Here is a 15,076-nt window from a genome sequence, read left to right on the forward strand (position 1 = left end):
CTGAACTAGAGACATTGGTGCAATTTAAGCAATTACTACTAGCATTCACAAAGCGCTTTCATAGAGGGGACTGTATAATAAGCTTTATTAAATATGACCAGGTACATTCAGTCTGTAGTGTTTGTGCTTTGTCATAGCCGGATGTGGTCAAGTCTGAGAACCAGAACAGGTAGTGCTTGAAAGAGGAGGGTTGGTTTCAAGTTTCTCCACCATTTTTGCCAGTGTGAAGCACAGAGGATATTATATGAAAACATTTTACTATGAGAGAAGTGCATCTTCCATACGAACCCCCCTTGGGTTCAGGCTACTCCTGTTCCGTACAATGACATTTAACTACAACTGTTGCCATCAGGTTCAGTTGCTCACCGGCGGAGCTGGTGCAGATAGTCTGCAGTTCCCATTCCACTTTTTTTCTTCCTGTAGTGGGAAGCAGTGTAGTGGCTGGTTTGATCAGCTACATCTATCTCCTTATCGCTGTTGCTGCAGCCATCAACATCAGCACATGATGTGGTGCGGTCTTCAATACTATAGGAGAACAAAGGCACCCATTAAGAAATGGAGTAGTATGTTATTTCTTCTGGAGAAGTAAGCAATATGTACAGGCAATAAGAAGAAAATTGCCATGGTGTCTTTCTACAAGTAAAGGAGGAAAGAATTTACAGGTGTGGCTACTCTTGCACTTGAAAGTTCTCTTGCTAGTTTGTGAAAAGCACACTTGCTCTCCTTTTCCTCTAGATCAGCAGTAGCAAAACTGACGTGCCCAATTCTCAGCCCCAGCCATATGAGCAATGATCAGAGGTGATGAAAGCTATACAGTGGTACCTCGGGTTACATATGCTTCAGGTTACAGACTCCACTAACCCAGAAATAGTACCTTGGGTTAAGAACTTCACTTCAGGATGAGAACAGAAATCATGCGGCGGCAGCAGGAGGCCCCATTAGCTAAAGTGGTGCTTCAGGTTAAGAACAGTTTCAGGTTAAGAACCAACCTCCAGAATGAATTAAGTACTTAACCCAAGGTACCACTGTAGTCTAGCAACATCTGGTTGGCCACAGGTTCCCAAACCCTGCTGATCTAGCTGTCTTTGTATCCTCCATGCTTGTATCCTCCAATTTAAAATTCTGTTCAAAGGGAGAATAAATTGTGTGAACTGTACAAATAATGCAAATGAATTACATTTACATGTCTACTTACTCTGCATACATGAATTCTGCTTCTGTCAATGATGAGTAGAGGGCAGGAACTAGAGAAAGCTTTGCCCCTCTGGTTTCTGAAACTTCACATTACTCACATACTTTTGCATCTACATTTTCAGCTGTAACAGCTACAACTTGCGTAAGCTGAAAGCTGAGGTTGGTAAGAGGCTAAACTCTGTACCTGTCAGCAGATTCTGTTTACATGCTATGCCTGAGTACAATACAAAGCACATTTGCTCCAGTTTTGAACACACTGCAATATACCAATGAACACATTTTTAAGCAAAGGATGCTCTAAGCCGTGGCTTTATTAAGAGACCACTGTTGATGACATATGGCCATAACTATTTTACATCTGCACAACAGCATTAGGAGCAGGTAACACTAGTTACTTAGGAAGAGTTCTGAGGCCGAGGCTGCATTCACACTATAAAATGGAATCATAGTGCTTTAAATGTAAACAGTCATGTCTTCCCCCCAAACTGCACTTTACTAAGGATGCTGAGAGTTGTAAGGAAGTCCCTGTGTTCCCCCCAGAGCAGTTTAACAAGCAATCCCTTGTCATAGGGAACTCCTGAGAACTATAGTTCTGTAAAGGGAACAAGGACCTCTAACAACTCTCAGCATCCTTAAACTACAACTCCCAGAATTCTTTGGTGGAAGCCATGACTGTTTAATAGAACTTTATGGTGTGAATGTGACCTGACCTGAGGTACAGCAGCTGGCCAAAAGTATACAAACCAGCAATTTATAGAATACATCTGTAGGTAGGAAGTTACTGGTTTTAGGTAGAGATCTACTGCTTACTCCAGGAGTTGAGAACCTGAAGTCCTCCAGATGTTGCTGAAGAAAACCCGTTATCTCTTATCATTGGCCATGCTAACAAGACAAATGGAAGTTAAGACTCCAATGAGATTTGAAGGGCCATCACTGGCCTACAACCTGCTGTTGGAGAAACAGCAGGGGAGAGGGGATCTTTGTGGCTTTATTGTTAGATGGTGAGTGCAAGAGCTGTAGAAGCAGGGTGGCATGAACATGGAGACCATACCGTAGGCGGCTGAAGTGTTGGAGCTCTAGGAGTCTGGTGGCACCACTCATTTCTGAAGGAGGTCTCAGGTGTGATCTCAGCCTCAGCTTTCTCTGCCTCCTTCGGAGCTGTTGCAAGGCGTGAGCAATGCACCGGCTCCCTGCACATTCCCAGACCAGCTGGGCCCTCTCCTCGGCTTGGGCATCCCCACTGCTGTGGAAGAGGCGGCGCAACTGCAACAGCCCCACCCCCTGAAAGATGTTGGCAGATGCTCTCTTGCGAGTGCAGGCTTTGGGGGTCTGATGCTGCGGCAAGTCACAGGCAATGGAGGCTGGGGTACCCATGATGCTAGGGTCCCTCCACTCTGTAGCTGAAGGTGGCTCTGTGAAAGAGAGAGGAAATAGGGTGAAACAGCAGAATGACTAATCTTGCCACCCATCGCTACTCCCCTGCCACCCTCAACTTCACCTATGCCTGCCTAGCTGAGAGCAGATGTGTAAGACACAACCTTTCCACAGCCATGCCTCAAGGCATCCATCCTTTTTGCCAACCCAACTTATCTGCCACCACCTCCTACAGAATAAAACTGGTTCTTTCCCCACGGAAGGAATTGGGATTCATATTCTGCAGCCGACTCCTGGCCCTTGGGGATGTGCAGGCCATCAGAAAGAGCACCTCCATTTTCCTAAGCAAGCCTCTGAGCTCCCCCAACACCATCCAGATGGTGTTGTTAATTCTCTGGCAGCAGAGTATTAAGCCAGGCCTCTGCTTGCTCAGTACAGGTGTGCTCAAGTTGGGAGGAGCTACATACCAGAAAACAGCTCCAGGCTAAAAGCCGGTTTGCATGCACGGAAATTCCACAGAAGCTGGGATGAGTGCCAGGGTGGGGCCATATGGGGCAACAGCTCACATTCTTGCACTCAAGCAAAAGGGCTGGCATTTGTCTTCTCCCAGCAGCCTCCCATGCCTTGATGTCTCTTATGGTAGGGAAAGCCTAGGGACAGCAGTTAATTCCCAAAGAGAGCCTGATGACCCACTTGCCCAAATATGAGCTACAGGTTAACTCTGGAAAGCTTAGGCGATGCAAGCTAACCCGGCAGTGTCCACTCCTCACAGCTGGAGCCTCGCTCGCCAGCTCGCCAGATGATCCCAATGAATCATGGTGTTCAAGCCATGAGATGGGCACGCGGGAGCCGAAGAGACGAGCCAATACGTCAGTTCCCGGGAGCTAAGGGTGCACTTTTATATCGCTCCGAAAATGGCATTATACATACGCAGCATGCATATTTGTCCCTCAGCCCGGTTGCTGTGCAGGAACCGATATAATTTGGGACTGGATGGAAAGAGAGAGCTGGTGTTGACTTGAACCACGGGGAGACGCAAAATTGAATCTCCGTGCTCAGCAAGGAGATCTGCGTGACAACGGGCCAGGGTCTCAGCCTATGCTACCTTACCGAGATGTTGGGAGGATAACTCCCAAGTATGCACCCCTCAGCTCGTTTGCATTACAGTATTATTATCATCCCCAAATAATAATTCACGCGGGGCTCTGGGAGATCTAGGGCACGTTACACTGTCCATCTAACCTTCCCCACAGAGTCATTCTGAACTTCTTCGAGCAAAAGCATGATGTCAAGGGAACAAAAAGGAGCCCAGCAAAAAATTATTCTGGTTTGTGCTGCCCCGAGATACTGGCAAGGATTGTTCCCTCTCCAGCCGAGCGAGGAACCACGTCCCTTCCCCCACTCGGGGGAATCTGGCATTTTACAGTAACAGATCGAGGCCGATGCCCAGACCTGAGTGGATTCGGGCTCCTCGGACAGGTAAGTCACAGACCTGGCGGCTGCTGTCGTCCTTGAGGCCACGGGTCTCTCGAAGGCTCCTGGAGACCCGCCAGGGCGGGCGGTTCCCCTGCTCTCGCCTTGCCTCTCCCCAAGCCGATTCCCGTCATTCGCAGGCTCACGCGGCGAAGATTCCTTTGTCCATTGAAGAGCGCAGGCAACCTGCATCTCAGCCAATCGGCTTCATCTGCCTCTTAACTCCAAGGTTCTAAATCCGAACTCCGAAGATAACCAAGGCAGCCAATCGGGTGGGGAGGAGGCGGGGCTCCGCTGTCCCTGCTGGTAACGCGTGGCAGGCGGCGTTCTTGACGTCACTGGGAAGGGCGTTAGCCTGCAAGGAGAAAGAGGGGCGTTGCTTTTTCCTGCTGTGGTTGACTGACAGGGACGGCGGGTTGTGTTTGTGTGTTTTGTCCACAGGCACAGAGGCGTCTGCCTTTCCTTAGTCTGAACCTAATTCCAGCAAAGAGTTAATTGGCCCTCTGAGAAACCCGATCGTGCCATGTCACCGGCGTGGAGGCTTAATCTTCATCCTCTCCTCTCCCCAGCCCCACTTTATTTTCTGCTTGTTTTCCTTCAGTGGCTCGCGCCGAATTCTCTCTTTGCAAATAAAGGGTCAGAGCGGAGTATCTGGTTCTGGCAGGGCAGGGAGTGGAGGTCCGCAGGGGAGCGAAGCACGATCGGCCTCCCTGACAGCAACCTGAAAAATAGGACTTGCTGCTGGAAAGGATCGCTAGCCTGACCCCGTAACGTCTGGCTTCTCAGACCACTTCGGCAACCTGCTCGCCTTTGCCTGTCAGGGCAATTACGGGCCTGTCTGGCAAGGCAGCAGGAGAGAAAGGGTTTGGAGCGTGCCCATGGGTGTAGCCAGGATTTTTGTTGGGGGGGGGGTAGAACCTAAGTTAGCTAGGTATTTTTATTGATGGGGGGGGGGGAGCTGCTCCTCCCTGCCCCCCCCCCGGCTACGCCCTTCAACGTGCCTATTCCGCTCTACTGAGCCACGCAAAGTAGTCGCAGCCAGACACGTGCTAAGGGTCGACGTGGAGGGAAGGCGCGGGCTCCCCAGCCAGCTCCTGCTGCGTGCCAGGAAGCCAGAACCCTCAGGCATGAATTTTTGCCGCCGTGTTCTCTGGGAAGTACGTAGAAAGATGCCATGAGATTTGACTTGCCCTTTGATCCCCAAGAAGACGCACACTGAGATGTAATTTTGCAAACTTGCCATAGAGAAAAAAGGGATCAGGGTTAAAGGAATGCCCTGTTTTTATTTAGACCTCTGCACCCCTATCCAGGGACAGTCGCATCCACTCAGGATACAATGTCACATGGGAAAATTGCACAAGTGTGTATCTTGCTGTAGTTCCAAGCTGAAGAATGCGTCAGCACAAGCAAGAGCTTCCAAATGTGCAAGAGTGGAAAAAAGACATATTTAAATGAATTTTTAAAAAACAAATAACTGAGTTCAATGTAAACTTCTTTTCTGGAGAATACCATGTGAGAAGTGGTACCGTGAAATTTAAAATCCTGCATGTCACACAGAAATCATTGCCTGCAGCATCTTATGAAAGTCAAGAGACCCACTAAGATCAAAATTAGAGTGATTTCAAGAATGGATCCTTTATATGCGAGTTGACAACCTTCCTTTTGGAACATTCAACCCTGCTAGAGGACAAGCTGGTTTGAACCTGTTTAGGAGAGGTCTTGACTTATTGATTCATTCATTATTTTTTTTTTAATAAAGATTTTTATTGGTTTCCAATTTTTTTTTACAAAAACAAAGAACAACATAAAAACAAACAAACAAAAAACTCATATTTTCTTAACCTTATTTCCATAACCCTCTTTTCCCGGACTTCCCCATACCTTTCCCTTTTTGCATCCTTAATTTAGTACCATTATTCAGCAACCTTTCTTGCCCAATTAAATCTAAATTCATCCTCTTTTTCTATTCCACCATAAAATTTAAACCCAATTATCGCTGCAATTCTACGTCTTCTTTTCCCTCAGCATTTTAACACTCCTCAGTTTTATAATAATTCTTAAGATACATCTTAAATTTCTTCCAATCTTCTTCCACAGTCTCTTTCTCCTGGTCGCGGATTCTGCCGGTCATTTCTGCCAGTCCCATAAAGTCGATCACTTTCGCCTGCCATTCCTCCAACGTGGGTAATTCTTGTGTCTTCCAATACTTTGCTAGAAGAATCCTTGCTGCCGTAGTAGCATACAAAAAGAAATTCTTATCCTTCTTCGACACCAACTGGCCGACCATACCCAAGAGAAATGCCTCTGGTTTCTTGTTAAAGGTGCACTTAAGCACTTTCTTAATTTCATTATAAATCATTTCCCAGAAGGCCTTAATCTTTGGGCAGGTCCACCAGAGGTGGAAAAAGGTACCTTCCATCTCTTTACATTTCCAACATTTGTTATCGGGCAGACTTATTGATTCATTCATGTACGACATATCTTGGTCACCTATTCATCCTGTCCTCTAGGCAGCTCACAGCAGTTTTAAAATAAAGTCATGTCTCTAAAGACAAAGAGTGAAGTTTACAGGCACAGGCACCAGATAAGGAAACAGCTTATCCATTTAAAGTCTCCTAAGTTTTTTATTTTTATATTCACAAGTTAAATCAGAAGTGTGGAAAGAAATAACTGGTTTTTTCCTAGTCTCCTCTGCCTCTTTAGAACATAGAAAGAAAATTGACCTGAGTTCTGTCATCCAAGATGAGAGCAGACTGGAGTTTGTTTGCACCATCTAGTGGTGCCGGCCAGGACCTGGTCTACCAGAAGAGTCAATACAATGCAAAGTTTTGAGGCTGCATACGTGCCATATACTTTGAGCACTTTACCCCCTTCTGAATCCTGGGAACTGTGGCTGAGAATGGGAACTAAGGATCCTGAGAATTGTAGCTCTGTGAGGGGCAAACTATAGTTCCTAATCACCTTATTTGTTTGGGGGGGGGAGGAAATGTGCTTTAAATGTATGATGTGCTTTAAATGTATGATGCCTATGCAGCCAATGTGCCCAAACCCATCTCCTGCAAGGGAGAGACAAAACTCTGTGCCTGCAGGGCCCACATGCTGAGGCAACCTTTCTGCTTAGGAAGAATTGTTGGCTGAAGCAGTACATACATAGTGTGTAGCTGAGGAAACTGTGATGCTAAAAGCAGCCAGCTTTAATGGGTGTTTTGAGAGCTCTCAGCTTGGGACTGCAGGGGCGTGAAGGAGAGAGGAGTGAGGAGTTAGCAGAAGGATGGAGAAAGAGAACCACCCAGAGAAGAGGAGGGGCAAGGGGGGAACAGGGAGGGACAGAGCCGGGAAGCTGAGAGGCCCCTGCACAGGAAAGTCCATTGAGCTGCAGATGTTTGGCAGCTGCAGACAGAGGAAGTGCCTGAGAGGGGGGTGAAGCTTGCTGGGCTCCAGAAGGCAGAACTGGACGGGACAGAAGCGCCTGGAGGCCGCAGTCTTGCAGCATGGCTCTTCCACCACCTCCGTCCTCCCCTCCACCGCCTTGCCCGCAGTCGAGAGAGACTCTGAGTCTGAACAGGCCCTTCTTGAGAAGTTTGCTGGGAGTGCTGCGCATTGCCCAGCTGCTGACGGGGGCTGTCTGCTGGGTGACTTTAGCAGCGCACAAGTATGAAGGAGCCACCTACTTTGCGGTCTTTGCGGCGGTCCTGCTGTGGTTGCTCACCTTGGCACTCTTTGGGCTCAGCCTGCTGGGCCGCTGGTCTCTGGTGCCGGTGCTGGGGACCCGCTGGCTTATGACGAACCTAATGCACGATCTGTTGCTTGGGGTTATTCTCTCTGCAGCTGCTGCAGGCATCCTGAGCCAGAAGGCACAGAGTTTCAGCTACTGCAACCTGCCAGGCTACATGTGGCCCTGCAGTTACAAAGCCTACCTGACTGCTGCCGTCTTTGCAGGTATCACTGCCTTCTTTTACCTAATTTCAGGACTCTACTGCCTGGTACGACATTTCCAGGGGCACAAGGATATCTGAGAGATGCAAGAAGGTAGGCTGATGGGCAGGGATGGGCAGACCCTTCTTCAACCAGATGGACAAGCCTTGTACACATACAGTCCCCACAGACTGCTCTTTGTTCCAGATTCATCGTTGCCTTCCTGATGGAGAGAAGAAAACTTCAATAGACTTTATTGGGAGAGGGGGAATAATCCCCTATGTCCATGGTACTGATAGATGCTCTATACCCTTCATCAACGGATGGACGCATGCTTTCATGACCCAGAAGCTAGAAATGGTATATTCTTCAGATTAAACGTGGGAGCCAGATTGTGGGTCTTCCCTGTTTCTTCCTTCACTTGGCAGGTGGGTCTCTGGGGGTCCAGAAAGGTTTGGCCTGGTCTATGATTCCAGAATATGTGGTTGACATAAGGTGCCCTGGAAGCACTTGATCATTCAGTGTTATTCATAATCCTTATAGGAGCAGATTTAATTTAGTTTGTAGTGTTTGTCCATATGTTTTTATGCCATATACATAAGATCTCATCCTCTCACATTTAATTAATGTTTAGTAATACTGAATATCCACCCTTTAGGGTGCTCTGTTGGTATATTATTAATATTATCCCATTTCAGAAGTTATATAAGCATAAGCTTAGAAACCACCCCCAAAAGCTTCCATTGCATTCTTTTCTTCCTCCATAGCATTCTGTTTTTAATCAGATATTTATAAATGATGGTTCTTAGTAACTTTTTATTTTAGATATGACCCTGATGTGGACATTGTGACATTTATAGCATAGCATAACTCCAGTAACCAGTTTTTACTTTTTAAAAATGGATGTGTTGAGGCTCATGTCTTTTGGATATTTGCACTCCCTAACCTGTATTTCCTAAATGTGGGGCATTGGCTTTGCTGATTAAAGCAAGAGGCACATTCTCTTTGCTTTTGCTCAGATGAAGTTTCTTTGTTCTTACTATTAGATATGTAAGCTAAATACTGACACCAACAATGGGATCCAGAGCTGAGCTCCTGAGTCCATTTCTGAGGCCTGGCAATCCCTAGCTCAAATTACACACACTGTGCCCATAAATGTCACTCTTGTAACTCCCTGAATTAATTAATGCTTCAGTTCCTTGAAATCTTCTTGAGCCATTGCCTCATATTTGAGCAAGCCACCCCACAAACCAATTGGTCATAAATAATAGGAAACATTGGAGAGTTCTGCAACAGGTTATGTAGTGATGGAACAAAAGAGGCCAGAGAGCAGGGCCCTCTCACAGAAATTGGAGGGAGGTGCTGGTCATCATCTGAGGCCAGGATTGGAATCCAGGTGGATCATAGATGTGAATCTACCCAGTGTGGCTCTATATGAGGTTGGGGCCAAACCTTGATATTTGGTATCTTTAGGAGGCAAGTACTTGGATATTACCATAGTTCTGTGATCTGCAAAGACTTCCTAAAGATACCCAAATTCAGGTTCCTGCTGAAGAAGACTAATAGTGTGTGTGTGAGAGAGAGCTACCAGATTCCAGACTGTTCTTAGCCCCTTTTATGGCAGGGTCTGTATCCTCCTGCTCCTATCATATTCCAGAGAAGGAGGCATATTTTATTCTGCATGAAACATCAAGATAAAGAGAACCCCAGGGTAAAAATTTGCAGACAGGCACTGCAGCTGAATGGTCGACCGTGGAGGAAATGTAATTACTGCAAAAGCTGGCTCTGGGCCGGAAAAGGGGAGGAAAATATTCCTATGGCAACTGTGAAGAGAAACAGTTACATCACATGGAAGACTTCTAACAGGGTCAGGGTGCAGAGTGCCCGAATTCCCCGTGCTTAGCAGGGAAACAGGATCCAGTGCTGTCGGGTACTACTCCCGCATGTCTCATGACTTTACATGAAATATAAGAATGTGACAGCACTAACCATACAAACCTTGGAACTAGGAACAACCCCTAGTCGCTACCATGTAAACTGAAGGTTTCATCATGCTCACGGATTGTCACACATTGGATTTCACCACCACTGGATTTCTGTCTCTGAAATATAGAAGTGCCTTGGATAAGAGACCCCTGCACCCCTTTGACTTCTACTGTTTGTGCTAAACTCCCAGAGCAGCTATCACAGCTATCTTTTGCTAAGATGCTACATCTAATGTGCCTATATATCCCTACCTTTTTTCAAATGGTAGGAATAGGATCATTCTTGTTGGAGCCTCTTTTCCCTGTGATAAATGGACCCTATTCCAGCAACACCAAATGAAAAAGCCCACTTCAACCATGCTTAAGAAATCATATCTCAGAGTGGACCGCAGGAGTTTCCAAAAAACCCTTGGCCTCCAACCTCTGGACATTCCTGACTTTCTTCCTTCTATTCTACATGTAATAAAAACCTTGCTCCCCAGCTGTTTTCATCTTCATTAATGTACTCTGCCAAGGGTATTTACTGAACATTTATTTACTTGCACAGAGATTACACAGAGGTTATACATTTCCAAATTTGTTTGTAGGAAGGTCACGACAATGAGCATCCTATCTGTTTTGGTTGCATGGAAATTATGTGTGGTATTCAATGAAGTTTTATGCAGAGTAGACCCATTGGAATTAATGGACCTACTTTTCCATGTTCATTATTTTTATTGGGTCTACTCTGAGTAAAACTTAAATAACACCCTATATGTCTTCTCATCAGTCATCATCTCACACTTTTTAATGCATTTTCCTGTTGCTTTCCCAGCCATAGAAGTTTTGTTTTTTAAAGTGAATTTGTTGTGCCAGGTCCCTTTAATTGCACAAACCTAAATTTATGGTGTGTATTTTTCTCCAAAATAGTGACACCAATGCTTTATCTAGCTCAGCATTCAATCTGACAAAAGTGGCTAATGAATACCATAGGAACATTCATAAACAAAGCACAACTGTGATATCCATCACCTATTTTATGGCTCCCTGCAGCATCAGAATAGAAAAGATCCCCTGTATCTTCCCCCTTTTCCTATTCTCTCTCTCTGGATTTGAAGGTTGTAGGTTTTTCTCCTGGGCCAGACCCTTTTTACTTCCTACTGCTGATCCTTGCTTACTCAGCCTTACACCTATCACATGCCCTGCCCTTTGACTGTGTGTTCCAGGCACCACAAGATACCAATTTCATTGTCACCAACCCAGCTATGTGTGTGTGTGTTTTAAGAAAGCCGTCAGAGCAAACCTGGAGATGTGCTGCAGTGTATTTCACAACTCTCTTGCTACTAATTTACTCAGAGATATTGATTTTCTTATCTCTGTTACTCCATTTTAAGCAAGCAAACGGCAATTATTCCATTGATGCTGTGCTATCGTCATCTATCAAGATGACGTCAGGGACCTTTTGAATATGCAACGGTCACATAATAAGTAAGTTATAGGTACAGTACCAGGGCCCTGGCTGCTAGCCAGTCATGAACATGGAAGGTTATTCTATTTATCTAAAGCAGGGATGTGTGGACAGATGTTGTTGGACTTGTGTCCCATCAGTGCCAGCCAAAGTATGGCTGATGGTCAGGGTTGATAGCTTGGTAGTTCAGCAACAGCCACAGCTTCTCCAGCCTTGATCTAAAGGGTTGATAAAGTATGTGGTTTCCTACAAATTCAGGGCATTCATTACTCTTGAAATGATTTATTTTAAGTAGGCGAAAGTTTGGGTTCCCTATCTCACTCCCTATCTCCCACTCAATCTGAACCCTATCTCTCAACTCAAATCAAGCCTTATCTCTCATCTCAAATCAAGCCCTGTCTAACTCTCTCCCTCAGAAACTGCTCCTTTTATTCTCCCTCCAAAGTGCTGCTCCTCTCCCCTCTGTGGCTAGCTGACTCTGTGGCTAGCTGTCAATCAGCGAGAGGCTCCAGCACTCTGGTGGAATTTCTGAGGGACTGCATCACCAGACTCTGGTCTGGCTCTGCTGTCCGTCACAGAGAGGAGCAGCTTACTGGAGCCACATTGAGGCATTATTTGGTTCCATACTCCAGTTGCTATATTGGGATATGAGACTGGACAAGCAGATAATGGAACAGCAGCCCTGGTTTGGATTATCTATCCACTTCACAGTCAGCCATCATGTCTGGCAAAAGGTGCTCTCTATATAGGGAGTTCTCTGAATCACACCAGCCTATGCTGCTGCAGCGGCAGAAGTCCATGATGTAAGACCCCTCATCATCTCAAAACAAGCACAAGCTGGTTATGAGCCAATATGAGGTTTAAATCCTGGCCCTTCCAGGAATCCACAAACCCGTAATGACTCTGCTGATTACCTGCCAGCCAGTTTAAAGAAGAATGGGGAATTTTTGAATTTGAGAATAGAGAAGCAGGGCAGCCTGCGAGTCAAAACAGACAGAGAATGAGTAGTCCTAAATACAGGGCACTGTATCTCCCTCAGCTGTTTGATACTCAAGAGGTCATTGCATCCCTTTTGGGGGTAGATAGAGGGAAACACTGAGAGGTGAAGGGATATAAGGCAGGAAAGGTGTTGGCTGTTTATTGGATCAATTTTTGGAGCGGTGTCTACAATTGCTTTTGGAAGAAGAAGAAGAAGAGTTTGGATTTGATATCCCGCCTTTCACTCCCCTTCAGGAGTCTCAAAGCAGCTAACATTCTCCTTTTCCCTTCCTCCCCCACAAGAAACACTCTGTGAGGTGAGTGGGGCTGAGAGACTTCAAAGAAGTGTGACTGGCCCAAGGTCACCCAGAAGCTGCATGTGGAGGAGCGGAGATGAGAACCCGGTTCCCCAGATTATGAGACTACTGCTCTTAACCACTACACCACACTGGTGTAGTGAGCCTTAGAGATGCTTTAGAGAGCCTTAGAGATCAGGTTTCTGGAGTCAAAGTCATTCTCTGAATAAAATTCTGTGAACACTGGAACAAGAGGTTGCAGTCAGGATAACAGCCTTATTAAAGAAATCACTCAATTGTCAGCCACCAAGGTTGTATCCACAATCCTCTATACTCCCAGTAGTAAGCAGAAAACAAAACAGTAACACAAAGAGTAACACAAAACAGAAACCAAAGGTAGCACAGCAACAGCAATTCATCAATCACAGCATTGTGCACCAATGCCTCACATTACTCACACATGGAAGGCACCAATCAACACATGACAATGGCAGAACAATTTCATGGCTTTGCCCTAATCATTGTACACTCCCACTACTTATACAACACCTTAGTCGTCCACTAGGTCGCTGCTACCTCATCAGGTACTGTGGCACAATTAAGAGGAGTGTAGAGTCAAATACATACAGCCACAAGCTTCAGACTCCCCCCCCCCCCCAGAGAGCAGTTTGCATCCTACTCACAGTAACCCATCTTTTGCTAGGCAAACAGACAGGCCCAGACATGGAAAGGCTGACATTCCGATCCCAACAGTCAGCCAGTTCCCTGGTCAATTCGGTAGGAAGCATGCACTGAGAACCCACAGGTGCCCCAGGAAAAGGGATTTCAGTCTCACAGACAGCAAATTGCTCCCACCTAGAGAATCATCAGAACATTTAGTGGATGGTTATTTGGTGAAAGAAAGAATGGGAAATTATAGTATAATAAGATATAATAAGATAAGATGAAGGATTGGTTGGAATATTTATATGAATTAGAATACAAAGAGGGGAATTATAGTATGTTAAGATAAATTATTGGGATTAAAATAAAGCTGGAAGGATTTGAGCCTGGGATATCTAATTGAATTAGAATACAAAAATGGGAGGTGTGGGGAAGTCAAGAAAATAAGTGAATGTAAGTAAGTGAGATAAAGTTTTGACTTGTTTTTTATTTCTTTTTCTCTTTTTTATTTTTTTTGGTTTTTGGATGTGTATTGTTTTTCTTTCTTTTTTCTTCATTTTTGACAGCTCTTTTTTCTTTTCTATTCTTTTTTTTCTGTAACCTTTAAAATCTTAATAAAAATTTATAAAAAAAAGAAAAAGAGAATCATCAGAACACTCTGGATAGCATAGTTGGAAGAGGAGAAGCCAGGACTCATGGTGTTGTGTTTGGGAACCATAGCGCGACTCCCAAACAACATGGGTTTCTCATGTGTAAGTTCAAACCCTGGACGAAGTATCTGAACTCTTAAGTGCCACTTTTTAAATGCCTGCTGATTTTTTTTTATTCTCCCAGGCCTATGCAGGCAATTAATAATACACCTTTCAACAAAGGTTAACTTTTGTCTCTTGTTAACTTGTTAAAATGGTTTTTATTGTTTAGTTTTACGTTTTATTGCATCTTCTAAGATAGTGCATGCCACCCCTGGTATTATATGTAACATTAGTACAAATAACCACAATGAGTTTATTTCTTTCATTTAAAAAATTGCTACCCAATTAATCAGGGGCACATTTTAACTGATTACTGCATTTTTATAAGTTAAACTAACTAATCTACCAAACCTGGCAGCATTAGTGTGATGCTCTTCTGATGGTAAACACATCCACTGCTACTGAAAACTGGCTATGTTACAAGGTAAGCTGGCAATCCAATCCCTGATTCTGACACCCATTATACACCAAGCTTGTTCTTCCAAGAGCTGCCACCTACCTACCTACCTACCTACCTATGGGAAGTGCCAACTGGCTAAAGCCCAGATCCAACTCCTTTTCCAAGCACTTCAAAACTTGTGCCTGTGCTGATCAGTTCCTGTTGCTAGACAGCAAGAACATTTTCCACACAAAGCAACAAGTTTGCTTTAGATCAATAACATTCCTTAGCCACACAGCACTTTAGTTCAACTGTGACAAAACATATTCATACTGCAAATGTAAAGTGCTTAGAACCAGTTCCCTCAAAGAACAGGAGTTCTTAGGTTCGATACAAAAAAGTGAAACCAGCTTTAAATTTGTGGTGCAGGCATATTTTGCTTCTCTCCTAGTTGCAGAAGGAAGCCTGAGAAGCCCCACCCCAAACCACTGGAAATCCTTCTGAGATTTCACCAGACTTGTTTTCAAGCCTACTTTGTGAACTTCGAGTCTAAAATGTCCTTTTTACAATGGCCATTGTGCTCCTCAAGATGCTAAATTCTACAGTCAAAGCCATTTCTG

The 15,076-nt window shown here is 45.0% G+C and overlaps 2 protein-coding genes across 2 annotated transcripts; one reads left to right on the forward strand and one right to left on the reverse strand.

Annotated features, from left to right (window-relative positions):
- Nucleotides 1-68: 68 nt before the first annotated feature.
- AVPI1 (arginine vasopressin induced 1) lies at nucleotides 69-4,284 on the reverse strand. Its single transcript, XM_079978385.1, has 3 exons — nucleotides 4,061-4,284; nucleotides 2,246-2,606; nucleotides 69-525 (listed from the first exon to the last, which is right to left on the reverse strand). The coding sequence occupies exons 1-3, from the start codon at nucleotides 4,173-4,175 to the stop codon at nucleotides 363-365; spliced, it is 639 nt and encodes a 212-aa protein (XP_079834511.1). The 5' UTR covers nucleotides 4,176-4,284; the 3' UTR covers nucleotides 69-362.
- A 2,233-nt stretch (nucleotides 4,285-6,517) lies between these two features.
- MARVELD1 (MARVEL domain containing 1) lies at nucleotides 6,518-10,422 on the forward strand. Its single transcript, XM_079978482.1, has one exon. It carries the CDS (start codon nucleotides 7,533-7,535, stop codon nucleotides 8,055-8,057), a length of 525 nt encoding a protein of 174 aa, XP_079834608.1. The 5' UTR covers nucleotides 6,518-7,532; the 3' UTR covers nucleotides 8,058-10,422.
- The last annotated feature ends 4,654 nt before the right edge of the window (nucleotides 10,423-15,076 follow it).

The sequence above is a fragment of the Podarcis cretensis genome (assembly GCF_951804945.1).
Source record: "Podarcis cretensis genome assembly, chromosome: 5".
Classification (NCBI taxonomy): domain Eukaryota; kingdom Metazoa; phylum Chordata; class Lepidosauria; order Squamata; family Lacertidae; genus Podarcis; species Podarcis cretensis.